The sequence below is a fragment of the Coturnix japonica genome, chromosome 5 (assembly GCF_054131305.1).
Source record: "Coturnix japonica strain WE chromosome 5, WE-NBRP24, whole genome shotgun sequence".
Classification (NCBI taxonomy): domain Eukaryota; kingdom Metazoa; phylum Chordata; class Aves; order Galliformes; family Phasianidae; genus Coturnix; species Coturnix japonica.
Genome location: NC_140667.1, coordinates 52,351,401 through 52,366,841, shown reverse-complemented (window position 1 = coordinate 52,366,841; position 15,441 = coordinate 52,351,401). Strand labels below are relative to the sequence as shown.

General features: G+C 55.1%; 6 protein-coding genes across 6 annotated transcripts; all 6 read left to right on the top strand.

Annotated features, from left to right (window-relative positions):
* Positions 1-223: 223 nt before the first annotated feature.
* LOC146760837 (inositol 1,4,5-trisphosphate receptor-interacting protein-like 1) lies at positions 224-2,389 on the top strand. Its single transcript, XM_085549804.1, has one exon. The coding sequence runs from the start codon at positions 438-440 to the stop codon at positions 2,079-2,081; it is 1,644 nt and encodes a 547-aa protein (XP_085405930.1). The 5' UTR covers positions 224-437; the 3' UTR covers positions 2,082-2,389.
* A 655-nt stretch (positions 2,390-3,044) lies between these two features.
* On the top strand, positions 3,045-4,945 carry LOC146760836 (inositol 1,4,5-trisphosphate receptor-interacting protein-like 1). The gene has a single exon (XM_085549803.1). The coding sequence runs from the start codon at positions 3,045-3,047 to the stop codon at positions 4,674-4,676; it is 1,632 nt and encodes a 543-aa protein (XP_085405929.1). The 3' UTR covers positions 4,677-4,945.
* Positions 4,946-5,598: 653 nt separating this feature from the next.
* On the top strand, positions 5,599-7,565 carry LOC146760835 (inositol 1,4,5-trisphosphate receptor-interacting protein-like 1). Its single transcript, XM_085549802.1, has one exon. It carries the CDS (start codon positions 5,640-5,642, stop codon positions 7,293-7,295), a length of 1,656 nt encoding a protein of 551 aa, XP_085405928.1. The 5' UTR covers positions 5,599-5,639; the 3' UTR covers positions 7,296-7,565.
* A 690-nt stretch (positions 7,566-8,255) lies between these two features.
* LOC146760834 (inositol 1,4,5-trisphosphate receptor-interacting protein-like 1) lies at positions 8,256-10,229 on the top strand. The gene has a single exon (XM_085549801.1). The coding sequence runs from the start codon at positions 8,256-8,258 to the stop codon at positions 9,882-9,884; it is 1,629 nt and encodes a 542-aa protein (XP_085405927.1). The 3' UTR covers positions 9,885-10,229.
* Positions 10,230-10,523: 294 nt separating this feature from the next.
* LOC146760833 (inositol 1,4,5-trisphosphate receptor-interacting protein-like 1) lies at positions 10,524-12,818 on the top strand. The gene has a single exon (XM_085549800.1). The coding sequence runs from the start codon at positions 10,845-10,847 to the stop codon at positions 12,471-12,473; it is 1,629 nt and encodes a 542-aa protein (XP_085405926.1). The 5' UTR covers positions 10,524-10,844; the 3' UTR covers positions 12,474-12,818.
* Positions 12,819-13,112: 294 nt separating this feature from the next.
* On the top strand, positions 13,113-15,407 carry LOC146760832 (inositol 1,4,5-trisphosphate receptor-interacting protein-like 1). The gene has a single exon (XM_085549799.1). It carries the CDS (start codon positions 13,434-13,436, stop codon positions 15,060-15,062), a length of 1,629 nt encoding a protein of 542 aa, XP_085405925.1. The 5' UTR covers positions 13,113-13,433; the 3' UTR covers positions 15,063-15,407.
* Positions 15,408-15,441: the final 34 nt, after the last annotated feature.

Sequence of the window (15,441 nt, the reverse complement as noted above, 5' to 3'; positions counted from 1 at the left end):
CGCGGCCATGGAGACCCAGGGCAGCTGGGGGGGGCTGACGGGTGGGGCCGAAGGGTGGGGATGGGGCGTCTGTGACGGCACAGTGCATCACAATGCAGGGCTGGCATCGAGGCCAGCAGCAGGCAGCGCTGCTCCACTTTGGCCTGGGCCAGCGGTGAGTGCAGCAGCAGGGGGAAGGCTGTGCTGGGCCGGGTGCGAACAGCGGCCCGTGAGGGGTTTGGGAGCCTGCAGTGCCGGCAGCGAGCGCTCAGGGCAGCCTGTGAGCGGCTCTCTGGGCAGTCAGCAGCAGCTCTGGCCTCAGCCCCCGCTGCCTCCCAGCTCCCTCGGCCCCGCTCCTAGCTGACCCCAGGGGCTGCGGCCCCTGGCCCCGCTCCCCCAGCCGTGCGCGAGCTCCCACCCAGCCCCACTGACCTCCCCTCTCTCATCTCTTCCAGATCATGGCTTTGGCGTTTTTCTTCGCCTTGTTGGCGCAGAGAGTGTCTTTCGTTGGTGATGAGTTGGATGCGGAAACGCTTGAACGCATGCGTGAGCGTGCGGTGTTTCTGCAAGAGCAGATGACACTGCAGTGGCAGCACGTAGAGAACGTGGGGCAGAGCTGGATGGGCATTCGAGCCTTCCTCTCCTCTGTGTTGCCTTACTGGAAGGTTTACAGCCTTCTTGAACGCATGCGTGAGGTGTTTCTGCGAGAGCAGAAAGAAAAGCTTCTGCAATTAGAAGAGAGGAACCTGGAGAAGAGCAGGGTGGATATTCAAGCCTTGCTCTTCTCTGTGTTGCCTTACTGGAAGGTTTGCAGTGTTCTTTGCATTCTCTTCCTTTTACTCTGGTTCATGTGGAAGATCTATAAAAAGTTCCAGAGAACTGAAGACATCAGTGATGAGGAGAGCTCCATCAGTGAGGAGAAGCAGCAGGAGAAGCAGCAGGAGAAGCAGCAGGAGCAGGAGGAGAAGCAAAAGGAAGTGGAAAAGGAGGATCTTTTCTTTGCTGATTTGCTCTGGCCAGTTGAAAGCCATCAAAGTAACTGCAGACTTGTGCACTTCCTGTTAAGTGGCGTCATCGATTTTTTCCAATACACCTTGGCAGATACATTCTATCCAGTGCCAGAGCGTGCCATCGGGGTGGGCAGTGCCTACGAAGACTGGTCCCCCCCTGAGAACGAACCCGTCTACTGCCTGCTTGTGCCACTGATGGCTCCCCGTGGGCACGTTTTCCACCTGGATCTGGGCACCCCAGGGGTGCTGCCATCAAGGAACTCCCGTATCCGTGTAGATCTGGAATGCACGTGCGGGAGGGAGCAGCAGATGCGTATGAAGTGCTTCCTCCACACCGCCTGGAGAAAGCTGGGAAATCAGCGGCCCAGCCTCCTACACGAACTCTGCACTGGCTCCTACCTAGATACGGAGAAGACAGCCCGCTGGTTCCAGGCACTGATCGAAGATGCCTGGAAACGTTTGCGTTTTCCAAAACCGTACAGACTTAATGCACAGGCACGCAGGCGCTCCTGCAGGCTTCGTCTGACAGATTTTGACCAAACAGTCTACCTGGTCAACATTCTGTTTGGAGTCCAGCAGGACAATACCGACATCTATCTGAACAGCCAGGAGATACAGGTTGGTAGTGTTCCCAGCACGACCTGGCCACAGACCTGTGCGGTGGCAGAGGCGAAGTTTTTCCAGCACGTAGCCTCCCATGCCGAGGAGAGCAATTTCTATGTCAGACACATGCAAGTGGCTGCCTATATCCGGGCGGGCCTCCACTTTTCTCCCTACGAACTGAAGACCGTGCTCATGCACCTCCTGACTGCCATCCCTTTGGAGAGCTGGAAAGGGAGGTATTTCCTGCTGCGGGTGGATGACATCGTGCGCTACCTGCGCTGCTGCGTGGAGGAGAAACGCCTGAATCATTTCTTCATAGGAAATGAGGACGTGCCTGCAGAGATTATCTTGCCGCAGGAATTCCGAGCGTCCCAACCGCTCAACCTCTTCCAGCACCTGGTGCAGGATCCGGGCAGACATGAACAGACGCTGCAGGATGTGGAGGAGCTGCAAGATCGGCTCACAAGCCTGCTGATCTATGGGAAATAAGAGACGCCCACTTGTTCCACAGACGAGCAGCTACAGCAGGCTACGTCTGATGGATTTCAAAAGAAGCTGCTTACTTAAGACAGCGTTTGGAGTATTGCAAGAACACGAGGACATCTATCCGAGCAGCCAGGAGACAGAGACAGCACCACCCGTATCCATGTAGCCACCGGCATTTCTGCGTATGCCATGTTAGTCCAGCCTTTTAGATGCCGGGGCCACATGGAGTGAAGAGGAACTGTCTTCGGCCACACTGAAAATACAGTTAATGTAGATCAGAAAAAAAAAAAAAATGATTCCATCGATGTATATGTTCTAATAAAATTTAATAAACATTAAAAAACAAACAAACAAAAACAGCAGTATAAGTGCCCTTCTTTAGGTGGAACCAATGCATCAGCTTCTGGATCAACAGCAGCGGCTGCGGTTCCTAGTGAGATCCCACGGGGTTTGGCAGAGATGGTACACACAGAGATCGCTAGTTCCCAGGAGCTCAGTCCGGCCACGTGCCTCGGAACAGGGCCGATGTCGCGGCCATGGAGACCCAGGGCAGCTGGGGGGGGCTGACGGGTGGGGCCGAAGGGTGGGGATGGGGCGTCTGTGACGGCACAGTGCATCACAATGCAGGGCTGGCATCGAGGCCAGCAGCAGGCAGCGCTGCTCCACTTTGGCCTGGGCCAGCGGTGAGTGCAGCAGCAGGGGGAAGGCTGTGCTGGGCCGGGTGCGAACAGCGGCCCGCGAGGGGTTTGGGAGCCTGCAGTGCCGGCAGCGAGCGCTCAGGGCAGCCTGTGAGCGGCTCTCTGGGCAGTCAGCAGCAGCTCTGGCCTCAGCCCCCGCTGCCTCCCAGCTCCCTCGGCCCCGCTCCTAGCTGACCCCAGGGGCTGCAGCCCCTGGCCCCGCTCCCCCAGCCGTGCGCGAGCTCCCACCCAGCCCCACTGACCTCCCCTCTCTCATCTCTTCCAGATCATGGCTTTGGCGTTTTTCTTCGCCTTGTTGGCGCAGAGAGTTTCTTTCGTTGGTGATGAGTTGGATGCGGAAACGCTTGAACGCATGCGTGAGCGTGCGGTGTTTCTGCAAGAGCAGATGACACTGCAGTGGCAGCACGTAGAGAACGTGGGGCAGAGCTGGATGGGCATTCGAGCCTTCCTCTCCTCTGTGTTGCCTTACTGGAAGGTTTACAGCCTTCTTGAACGCATGCGTGAGGTGTTTCTGCGAGAGCAGAAAGAAAAGCTTCTGCAATTAGAAGAGAGGAACCTGGAGAAGAGCAGGGTGGATATTCAAGCCTTGCTCTTCTCTGTGTTGCCTTACTGGAAGGTTTGCAGTGTTCTTTGCATTCTCTTCCTTTTACTCTGGTTCATGTGGAAGATCTATAAAAAGTTCCAGAGAACTGAAGACATCAGTGATGAGGAGAGCTCCATCAGTGAGGAGAAGCAGCAGGAGAAGCAGCAGGAGCAGGAGGAGAAGCAAAAGGAAGTGGAAAAGGAGGATCTTTTCTTTGCTGATTTGCTCTGGCCAGTTGAAAGCCATCAAAGTAACTGCAGACTTGTGCACTTCCTGTTAAGTGGCGTCATCGATTTTTTCCAATACACCTTGGCAGATACATTCTATCCAGTGCCAGAGCGTGCCATCGGGGTGGGCAGTGCCTACGAAGACTGGTCCCCCCCTGAGAACGAACCCGTCTACTGCCTGCTTGTGCCACTGATGGCTCCCCGTGGGCACGTTTTCCACCTGGATCTGGGCACCCCAGGGGTGCTGCCATCAAGGAACTCCCGTATCCGTGTAGATCTGGAATGCACGTGCGGGAGGGAGCAGCAGATGCGTATGAAGTGCTTCCTCCACACCGCCTGGAGAAAGCTGGGAAATCAGCGGCCCAGCCTCCTACACGAACTCTGCACTGGCTCCTACCTAGATACGGAGAAGACAGCCCGCTGGTTCCAGGCACTGATCGAAGATGCCTGGAAACGTTTGCGTTTTCCAAAACCGTACAGACTTAATGCACAGGCACGCAGGCGCTCCTGCAGGCTTCGTCTGACAGATTTTGACCAAACAGTCTACCTGGTCAACATTCTGTTTGGAGTCCAGCAGGACAATACCGACATCTATCTGAACAGCCAGGAGATACAGGTTGGTAGTGTTCCCAGCACGACCTGGCCACAGACCTGTGCGGTGGCAGAGGCGAAGTTTTTCCAGCACGTAGCCTCCCATGCCGAGGAGAGCAATTTCTATGTCAGACACATGCAAGTGGCTGCCTATATCCGGGCGGGCCTCCACTTTTCTCCCTACGAACTGAAGACCGTGCTCATGCACCTCCTGACTGCCATCCCTTTGGAGAGCTGGAAAGGGAGGTATTTCCTGCTGCGGGTGGATGACATCGTGCGCTACCTGCGCTGCTGCGTGGAGGAGAAACGCCTGAATCATTTCTTCATAGGAAATGAGGACGTGCCTGCAGAGATTATCTTGCCGCAGGAATTCCGAGCGTCCCAACCGCTCAACCTTTTCCAGCACCTGGTGCAGGATCCGGGCAGACATGAACAGACGCTGCAGGATGTGGAGGAGCTGCAAGATCGGCTCACAAGCCTGCTGATCTATGGGAAATAAGAGACGCCCACTTGTTCCACAGACGAGCAGCTACAGCAGGCTACGTCTGATGGATTTCAAAAGAAGCTGCTTACTTAAGACAGCGTTTGGAGTATTGCAAGAACACGAGGACATCTATCTGAGCAGCCAGGAGACAGAGACAGCACCACCCGTATCCATGTAGCCACCGGCATTTCTGCGTATGCCATGTTAGTCCAGCCTTTTAGATGCCGGGGCCACATGGAGTGAAGAGGAACTGAATTCGGCCACACTGAAAATACAGTTAATGTAGATCAGAAAAAAAAAAAAAATGATTCCATCGATGTATATGTTCTAATAAAATTTAATAAACATTAAAAAACAAACAAACAAAAACAGCAGTATAAGTGCCCTTCTTTTGGTGGAACCAATGCATCAGCTTCTGGATCAACAGCAGCGGCTGCGGTTCCTAGTGAGATTCCACGGGGTTTGGCAGAGATGGTACACACAGAGATCGCTCGTTCCCAGGAGCTCAGTCTGGCCACGTGCCTCGGAACAGGGCCGATGTCGCGGCCATGGAGACCCAGGGCAGCTGGGGGGGGCTGACGGGTGGGGCCGAAGGGTGGGGATGGGGCGTCTGTGACGGCACAGTGCATCACAATGCAGGGCTGGCATCGAGGCCAGCAGCAGGCAGCGCTGCTCCACTTTGGCCTGGGCCAGCGGTGAGTGCAGCAGCAGGGGGAAGGCTGTGCTGGGCCGGGTGCGAACAGCGGCCCGCGAGGGGTTTGGGAGCCTGCAGTGCCGGCAGCGAGCGCTCAGGGCAGCCTGTGAGCGGCTCTCTGGGCAGTCAGCAGCAGCTCTGGCCTCAGCCCCCGCTGCCTCCCAGCTCCCTCGGCCCCGCTCCTAGCTGACCCCAGGGGCTGCGGCCCCTGGCCCCGCTCCCCCAGCCATGCGCGAGCTCCCACCCAGCCCCACTGACCTCCCCTCTCTCATCTCTTCCAGATCATGGCTTTGGCGTTTTTCTTCGCCTTGTTGGCGCAGAGAGTGTCTTTCGTTGGTGATGAGTTGGATGCGGAAACGCTTGAACGCATGCGTGAGCGTGCGGTGTTTCTGCAAGAGCAGATGACACTGCAGTGGCAGCACGTAGAGAACGTGGGGCAGAGCTGGATGGGCATTCGAGCCTTCCTCTCCTCTGTGTTGCCTTACTGGAAGGTTTACAGCCTTCTTGAACGCATGCGTGAGGTGTTTCTGCGAGAGCAGAAAGAAAAGCTTCTGCAATTAGAAGAGAGGAACCTGGAGAAGAGCAGGGTGGATATTCAAGCCTTGCTCTTCTCTGTGTTGCCTTACTGGAAGGTTTGCAGTGTTCTTTGCATTCTCTTCCTTTTACTCTGGTTCATGTGGAAGATCTATAAAAAGTTCCAGAGAACTGAAGACATCAGTGATGAGGAGAGCTCCATCAGTGAGGAGAAGCAGCAGGAGAAGCAGCAGGAGAAGCAGCAGGAGAAGCAGCAGGAGCAGGAGGAGAAGCAAAAGGAAGTGGAAAAGGAGGATCTTTTCTTTGCTGATTTGCTCTGGCCAGTTGAAAGCCATCAAAGTAACTGCAGACTTGTGCACTTCCTGTTAAGTGGCGTCATCGATTTTTTCCAATACACCTTGGCAGATACATTCTATCCAGTGCCAGAGCGTGCCATCGGGGTGGGCAGTGCCTACGAAGACTGGTCCCCCCCTGAGAACGAACCCGTCTACTGCCTGCTTGTGCCACTGATGGCTCCCCGTGGGCACGTTTTCCACCTGGATCTGGGCACCCCAGGGGTGCTGCCATCAAGGAACTCCCGTATCCGTGTAGATCTGGAATGCACGTGCGGGAGGGAGCAGCAGATGCGTATGAAGTGCTTCCTCCACACCGCCTGGAGAAAGCTGGGAAATCAGCGGCCCAGCCTCCTACACGAACTCTGCACTGGCTCCTACCTAGATACGGAGAAGACAGCCCGCTGGTTCCAGGCACTGATCGAAGATGCCTGGAAACGTTTGCGTTTTCCAAAACCGTACAGACTTAATGCACAGGCACGCAGGCGCTCCTGCAGGCTTCGTCTGACAGATTTTGACCAAACAGTCTACCTGGTCAACATTCTGTTTGGAGTCCAGCAGGACAATACCGACATCTATCTGAACAGCCAGGAGATACAGGTTGGTAGTGTTCCCAGCACGACCTGGCCACAGACCTGTGCGGTGGCAGAGGCGAAGTTTTTCCAGCACGTAGCCTCCCATGCCGAGGAGAGCAATTTCTATGTCAGACACATGCAAGTGGCTGCCTATATCCGGGCGGGCCTCCACTTTTCTCCCTACGAACTGAAGACCGTGCTCATGCACCTCCTGACTGCCATCCCTTTGGAGAGCTGGAAAGGGAGGTATTTCCTGCTGCGGGTGGATGACATCGTGCGCTACCTGCGCTGCTGCGTGGAGGAGAAACGCCTGAATCATTTCTTCATAGGAAATGAGGACGTGCCTGCAGAGATTATCTTGCCGCAGGAATTCCGAGCGTCCCAACCGCTCAACCTCTTCCAGCACCTGGTGCAGGATCCGGGCAGACATGAACAGACGCTGCAGGATGTGGAGGAGCTGCAAGATCGGCTCACAAGCCTGCTGATCTATGGGAAATAAGAGACGCCCACTTGTTCCACAGACGAGCAGCTACAGCAGGCTACGTCTGATGGATTTCAAAAGAAGCTGCTTACTTAAGACAGCGTTTGGAGTATTACAAGACCACGAGGACATCTATCCGAGCAGCCAGGAGACAGAGACAGCACCACCCGTATCCATGTAGCCACCGGCATTTCTGCGTATGCCATGTTAGTCCAGCCTTTTAGATGCCGGGGCCACATGGAGTGAAGAGGAACTGAATTCGGCCACACTGAAAATACAGTTAATGTAGATCAGGAAAAAAAAAATGATTCCATCGATGTATATGTTCTAATAAAATTTAATAAACATTAAAAAACAAACAAACAAAAACAGCAGTATAAGTGCCATTCTTTTGGTGAAACCAATGCATCTGCTTCTGGATCAACAGCAGCGGCTGCGGTTCCTAGTGAGATCCCACGGGGTTTGGCAGAGATGGTACACACAGAGATCGCTCGTTCCCAGGAGCTCAGTCCGGCCACGTGCCTCGGAACAGGGCCGATGTCGTGGCCATGGAGGCCCAGGGCAGCTGGGGGGGGCTGACGGGTGGGGCCGAAGGGTGGGGATGGGGCGTCTGTGACGGCACAGTGCGTCACAATGCGGGGCTGGCATCGAGGCCAGCAGCAGGCAGCGCTGCTCCACTTTGGTCTGGGCCAACGGAGAGTGCAACAGCAGGGGGAAGGCTGTGCTGGGCCGGGCGCGAACAGCGGCCCGCGAGGGGTTTGGGAGCCTGCAGTGCCGGCAGCGAGCGCTCAGGGCAGCCTGTGAGCGGCTCTCTGGGCAGTCAGCAGCAGCTCTGGCCTCAGCCCCCGCTGCCTCCCAGCTCCCTCGGCCCCGCTCCTAGCTGACCCCAGGGGCTGCGGCCCCTGGCCCCGCTCCCCCAGCCGTGCGCGAGCTCCCACCCAGCCCCACTGACCTCCCCTCTCTCTTCTCTTCCAGATCATGGCTTTGGCGTTTTTCTTCGCCTTGTTAGCGCAGAGAGTGGTCTTCCTTGGTGATGAGTTGGATGCGGAAACGCTTGAACGCATGCGTGAGCGTGAGGTGTTTCTGCAAGAGCAGATGACACTGCAGTGGCAGCACGTAGAGAACGTGGGGCAGAGCTGGATGGGCATTCGAGCCTTCCTCTCCTCTGTGTTGCCTTACTGGAAGGTTTACAGCCTTCTTGAACGCATGCGTGAAGTGTTTCTGCGAGAGCAGAAAGAAAAGCTTCTGCAATTAGAAGAGAGGAACCTGGAGAAGAGCAGGGTGGATATTCAAGCCTTGCTCTTCTCTGTGTTGCCTTACTGGAAGGTTTGCAGTGTTCTTTGCATTCTCTTCCTTTTACTCTGGTTCATGTGGAAGATCTATAAAAAGTTCCAGAGAACTGAAGACATCAGTGATGAGGAGAGCTCCATCAGTGAGGAGGAGCAGCAGGAGCAGCAGGAGCATGAGGAGAAGCAAGAGGAAGTGGAAAAGGAGGATCTTTTCTTTGCTGATTTGCTCTGGCCAGTTGAAAGCCATCAAAGTAACTGCAGACTTGTGCACTCCCTGTTAAGTGGCGTCATCGATATCTGCCAATACACCTTGGCAGATACATTCTATCCAGTGCCAGAGCGTGCCATCGGGGTGGGCAGTGCCTACGAAGACTGGTCCCCCGCTGAGAACGAACCCGTCTACTGCCTGCTTGTGCCACTGATGGCTCCCCGTGGGCACATTTTCCACTTGGATCTGGGCACCCCATGGGAGCTGCCAGCAAGGAACTCCCGTATCCGTGTAGATCTGGAATGCACGTGCGGGAGGGAGCAGCAGATGGGTATGCAGTGCTTCCTCCACACCACCGAGAAACAGCTGGGAAATCAGCGGCCCAGCCTCCTACACGAACTCTGCACTGGCTCCTACCTAGACGTGGAGAAGACAGCCCGCTGGTTCCAGGCACTGATCGAAGATGCCTGGGTACGCTTGCGTTTTCCAAAACCGTACAGACTTAATGCACAGGCACGCAGGCGCTCCTGCAGGCTTCGTCTGACAGATTTTGACCAAACAGTCTACCTGGTCAACATTCTGTTTGGAGACCAGCAGGACAATACCGACATCTATCTGAACAGCCAGGAGATAGAGGTTGGTAGTGTTCCCAGCACGACCTGGCCACAGACCTGTGCGGTGGCAGAGGCGAAGTTTTTCCAGCACGTAGCCTCCCATGGCAAGGAGAGCAATTTCTATGTCAGACACATGCAAGTGGTTGCCTATATCCGGGCGGGCCTTGACTTTTCTCCCTACGAACTGAAGACCGTGCTCATGCACCTCCTGACTGCCATCCCTTTGGAGAGCTGGAAAGGGAGTCATTTCCTGTTGCGGGTGGATGACATCTTGCGCTACCTGCGCTGCTGCGTGGAGGAGAAACGCCTGAATCATTTCTTCATAGGAAATGAGGACGTGCCTGCGGAGATTATCTTGCCGCAGGAATTCCGAGCGTCCCAACCGCTCAACCTCTTCCAGCACCTGGTGCAGGATCCGGGCAGACAGGAGCAGGCGCTGCAGGAGGTGGAGGAGCTGCAAGATCGGCTCGAAAGCCTGCTGATCTATGGGAAATAAGAGACGCCCACTTGTTCCACAGACGAGCAGCTACAGCAGGCTACGTCTGATGGATTTCAAAAGAAGCTGCTTACTTAAGACAGCGTTTGGAGTATTGCAAGAACACGAGGACATCTATCCGAGCAGCCAGGAGACAGAGACAGCACCACCCGTATCCATGTAGCCACCGGCATTTCTGCGTATGCCATGTTAGTCCAGCCTTTTAGATGCCCGGGCCACATGGAGTGAAGAGGAACTGAATTCGGCCACACTGAAAATACAGTTAATGTAGATCAGGAAAAAAATAATTATTCCATCGATGTATACGTTCTAATAAAATTTAATAAACATTAAAAAACAAACAAACAAAAACAGCAGTATAAGTGCCCTTCTTTTGGTGGAACCAATGCATCAGCTTCTGGATCAACAGCAGCGGCTGCGGTTCCTAGTGAGATCCCACGGGGTTTGGCAGAGATGGTACACACAGAGATCGCTAGTTCCCAGGAGCTCAGTCCGGCCACGTGCCTCGGAACAGGGCAGATGTCGCGGCCATGGAGACCCAGGGCAGCTGGGGGGGGCTGACGGGTGGGGCCGAAGGGTGGGGATGGGGCGTCTGTGACGGCACAGTGCATCACAATGCAGGGCTGGCATCGAGGCCAGCAGCAGGCAGCGCTGCTCCACTTTGGCCTGGGCCAGCGGTGAGTGCAGCAGCAGGGGGAAGGCTGTGCTGGGCCGGGTGCGAACAGCGGCCCGCGAGGGGTTTGGGAGCCTGCAGTGCCGGCAGCGAGCGCTCAGGGCAGCCTGTGAGCGGCTCTCTGGGCAGTCAGCAGCAGCTCTGGCCTCAGCCCCCGCTGCCTCCCAGCTCCCTCGGCCCCGCTCCTAGCTGACCCCAGGGGCTGCGGCTCCTGGCCCCGCTCCCCCAGCCGTGCGCGAGCTCCCACCCAGCCCCACTGACCTCCCCTCTCTCATCTCTTCCAGATCATGGCTTTGGCGTTTTTCTTCACCTTGTTGGCGCAGAGAGTGGTCTTCCTTGGTGATGAGTTGGATGCGGAAACGCTTGAACGCATGCGTGAGCGTGAGGTGTTTCTGCAAGAGCAGATGACACTGCAGTGGCAGCACGTAGAGAACGTGGGGCAGAGCTGGATGGGCATTCGTGCCTTCCTCTCCTCTGTGTTGCCTTACTGGAAGGTTTACAGCCTTCTTGAACGCATGCGTGAAGTGTTTCTGCGAGAGCATAAAGAAAAGCTTCTGCAATTAGAAGAGAGGAACCTGGAGAAGAGCAGGGTGGATATTCAAGCCTTGCTCTTCTCTGTGTTGCCTTACTGGAAGGTTTGCAGTGTTCTCTGTATTCTCTTCCTTTTACTCTGGTTCATGTGGAAGATCTATAAAAAGTTCCAGAGGACTGAAGACATCAGTGATGAGGAGAGCTCCATCAGTGAGGAGGAGCAGCAGGAGCAGGAAGAGCAGAAGGAGAAGCAAAAGGAAGTGGAAAAGGAGGATCTTTTCTTTGCTGATTTGCTCTGGCCAGTTGAAAGCCATCAAAGCAACTGCAGACTTGTGCACTCCCTGTTAAGTGGCGTCATCGATATCTGCCAATACAACTTGGCAGATACATTCTATCCAGTGCCAGAGCGTGCCATCGGGGTGGGCAGTGCCTACGAAGACTGGTCCCCCCCTGAGAACGAACCCGTCTACTGCCTGCTTGTGCCACTGATGGCTCCCCGTGGGCACATTTTCCACCTGGATCTGGGCACCCCAGGGGAGCTGCCAGCAAGGAACTCCCGTATCCGTGTAGATCTGGAATGCACGTGCGGGAGGGAGCAGCAGATGGGTATGCAGTGCTTCCTCCACACCACCGAGAAACAGCTGGGAAATCAGCGGCCCAGCCTCCTACACGAACTCTGCACTGGCTCCTACCTAGACGTGGAGAAGACAGCCCGCTGGTTCCAGGCACTGATCGAAGATGCCTGGGTATGCTTGCGTTTTCCAAAACCGTACAGACTTAATGCACAGGCACGCAGGCGCTCCTGCAGGCTTCGTCTGACAGATTTTGACCAAAGAGTCTACCTGGTCAACATTCTGTTTGGCGTCCAGCAGGACAATACCGACATCTATCTGAACAGCCAGGAGATAGAGGTTGGTAGTGTTCCCAGCACGACCTGGCCACAGACCTGTGCGGTGGCAGAGGCGAAGTTCTTCCAGCACGTAGCCTCCCATGCCGAGGAGAGCAATTTCTATGTCAGACACATGCAAGTGGTTGCCTATATCCGGGCGGGCCTTGACTTTTCTCCCTACGAACTGAAGACCGTGCTCATGCACCTCCTGACTGCCATCCCTTTGGAGAGCTGGAAAGGGAGTCATTTCCTGTTGCGGGTGGATGACATCTTGCGCTACCTGCGCTGCTGCGTGGAGGAGAAACGCCTGAATCATTTCTTCATAGGAAATGAGGACGTGCCTGCGGAGATTATCTTGCCGCAGGAATTCCGAGCGTCCCAACCGCTCAACCTCTTCCAGCACCTGGTGCAGGATCCGGGCAGACAGGAGCAGGCGCTGCAGGAGGTGGAGGAGCTGCAAGATCGGCTCGAAAGCCTGCTGATCTATGGGAAATAAGAGACGCCCACTTGTTCCACAGACGAGCAGCTACAGCAGGCTACGTCTGATGGATTTCAAAAGAAGCTGCTTACTTAAGACAGCGTTTGGAGTATTGCAAGAACACGAGGACATCTATCCGAGCAGCCAGGAGACAGAGACAGCACCACCCGTATCCATGTAGCCACCGGCATTTCTGCGTATGCCATGTTAGTCCAGCCTTTTAGATGCCGGGGCCACATGGAGTGAAGAGGAACTGAATTCGGCCACACTGAAAATACAGTTAATGTAGATCAGGAAAAAAATAATTATTCCATCGATGTATACGTTCTAATAAAATTTAATAAACATTAAAAAACAAACAAACAAAAACAGCAGTATAAGTGCCCTTCTTTTGGTGGAACCAATGCATCAGCTTCTGGATCAACAGCAGCGGCTGCGGTTCCTAGTGAGATCCCACGGGGTTTGGCAGAGATGGTACACACAGAGATCGATCGTTCCCAGGAGCTCAGTCCGGCCACGTGCCTCGGAACAGGACAGATGTCGCGGCCATGGAGACCCAGGGCAGCTGGGGGGGGCTGACGGGTGGGGCCGAAGGGTGGGGATGGGGCGTCTGTGACGGCACAGTGCATCACAATGCAGGGCTGGCATCGAGGCCAGCAGCAGGCAGCGCTGCTCCACTTTGGCCTGGGCCAGCGGTGAGTGCAGCAGCAGGGGGAAGGCTGTGCTGGGCCGGGTGCGAACAGCGGCCCGCGAGGGGTTTGGGAGCCTGCAGTGCCGGCAGCGAGCGCTCAGGGCAGCCTGTGAGCGGCTCTCTGGGCAGTCAGCAGCAGCTCTGGCCTCAGCCCCCGCTGCCTCCCAGCTCCCTCGGCCCCGCTCCTAGCTGACCCCAGGGGCTGCGGCTCCTGGCCCCGCTCCCCCAGCCGTGCGCGAGCTCCCACCCAGCCCCACTGACCTCCCCTCTCTCATCTCTTCCAGATCATGGCTTTGGCGTTTTTCTTCACCTTGTTGGCGCAGAGAGTGGTCTTCCTTGGTGATGAGTTGGATGCGGAAACGCTTGAACGCATGCGTGAGCGTGAGGTGTTTCTGCAAGAGCAGATGACACTGCAGTGGCAGCACGTAGAGAACGTGGGGCAGAGCTGGATGGGCATTCGTGCCTTCCTCTCCTCTGTGTTGCCTTACTGGAAGGTTTACAGCCTTCTTGAACGCATGCGTGAAGTGTTTCTGCGAGAGCATAAAGAAAAGCTTCTGCAATTAGAAGAGAGGAACCTGGAGAAGAGCAGGGTGGATATTCAAGCCTTGCTCTTCTCTGTGTTGCCTTACTGGAAGGTTTGCAGTGTTCTCTGTATTCTCTTCCTTTTACTCTGGTTCATGTGGAAGATCTATAAAAAGTTCCAGAGGACTGAAGACATCAGTGATGAGGAGAGCTCCATCAGTGAGGAGGAGCAGCAGGAGCAGGAGGAGCAGAAGGAGAAGCAAAAGGAAGTGGAAAAGGAGGATCTTTTCTTTGCTGATTTGCTCTGGCCAGTTGAAAGCCATCAAAGCAACTGCAGACTTGTGCACTCCCTGTTAAGTGGCGTCATCGATATCTGCCAATACAACTTGGCAGATACATTCTATCCAGTGCCAGAGCGTGCCATCGGGGTGGGCAGTGCCTACGAAGACTGGTCCCCCGCTGAGAACGAACCCGTCTACTGCCTGCTTGTGCCACTGATGGCTCCCCGTGGGCACATTTTCCACCTGGATCTGGGCACCCCAGGGGAGCTGCCAGCAAGGAACTCCCGTATCCGTGTAGATCTGGAATGCACGTGCGGGAGGGAGCAGCAGATGGGTATGCAGTGCTTCCTCCACACCACCGAGAAACAGCTGGGAAATCAGCGGCCCAGCCTCCTACACGAACTCTGCACTGGCTCCTACCTAGACGTGGAGAAGACAGCCCGCTGGTTCCAGGCACTGATCGAAGATGCCTGGGTATGCTTGCGTTTTCCAAAACCGTACAGACTTAATGCACAGGCACGCAGGCGCTCCTGCAGGCTTCGTCTGACAGATTTTGACCAAAGAGTCTACCTGGTCAACATTCTGTTTGGAGACCAGCAGGACAATACCGACATCTATCTGAACAGCCAGGAGATAGAGGTTGGTAGTGTTCCCAGCACGACCTGGCCACAGACCTGTGCGGTGGCAGAGGCGAAGTTCTTCCAGCACGTAGCCTCCCATGCCGAGGAGAGCAATTTCTATGTCAGACACATGCAAGTGGTTGCCTATATCCGGGCGGGCCTTGACTTTTCTCCCTACGAACTGAAGACCGTGCTCATGCACCTCCTGACTGCCATCCCTTTGGAGAGCTGGAAAGGGAGTCATTTCCTGTTGCGGGTGGATGACATCTTGCGCTACCTGCGCTGCTGCGTGGAGGAGAAACGCCTGAATCATTTCTTCATAGGAAATGAGGACGTGCCTGCGGAGATTATCTTGCCGCAGGAATTCCGAGCGTCCCAACCGCTCAACCTCTTCCAGCACCTGGTGCAGGATCCGGGCAGACAGGAGCAGGCGCTGCAGGAGGTGGAGGAGCTGCAAGATCGGCTCGAAAGCCTGCTGATCTATGGGAAATAAGAGACGCCCACTTGTTCCACAGACGAGCAGCTACAGCAGGCTACGTCTGATGGATTTCAAAAGAAGCTGCTTACTTAAGACAGCGTTTGGAGTATTGCAAGAACACGAGGACATCTATCCGAGCAGCCAGGAGACAGAGACAGCACCACCCGTATCCATGTAGCCACCGGCATTTCTGCGTATGCCATGTTAGTCCAGCCTTTTAGATGCCGGGGCCACATGGAGTGAAGAGGAACTGAATTCGGCCACACTGAAAATACAGTTAATGTAGATCAGGAAAAAAATAATTATTCCATCGATGTATACGTTCTAATAAAATTTAATAAACATTAAAAAACAAACAAACAAAAACAGCAGTATAAGTGCCCTTCTTTTGGTG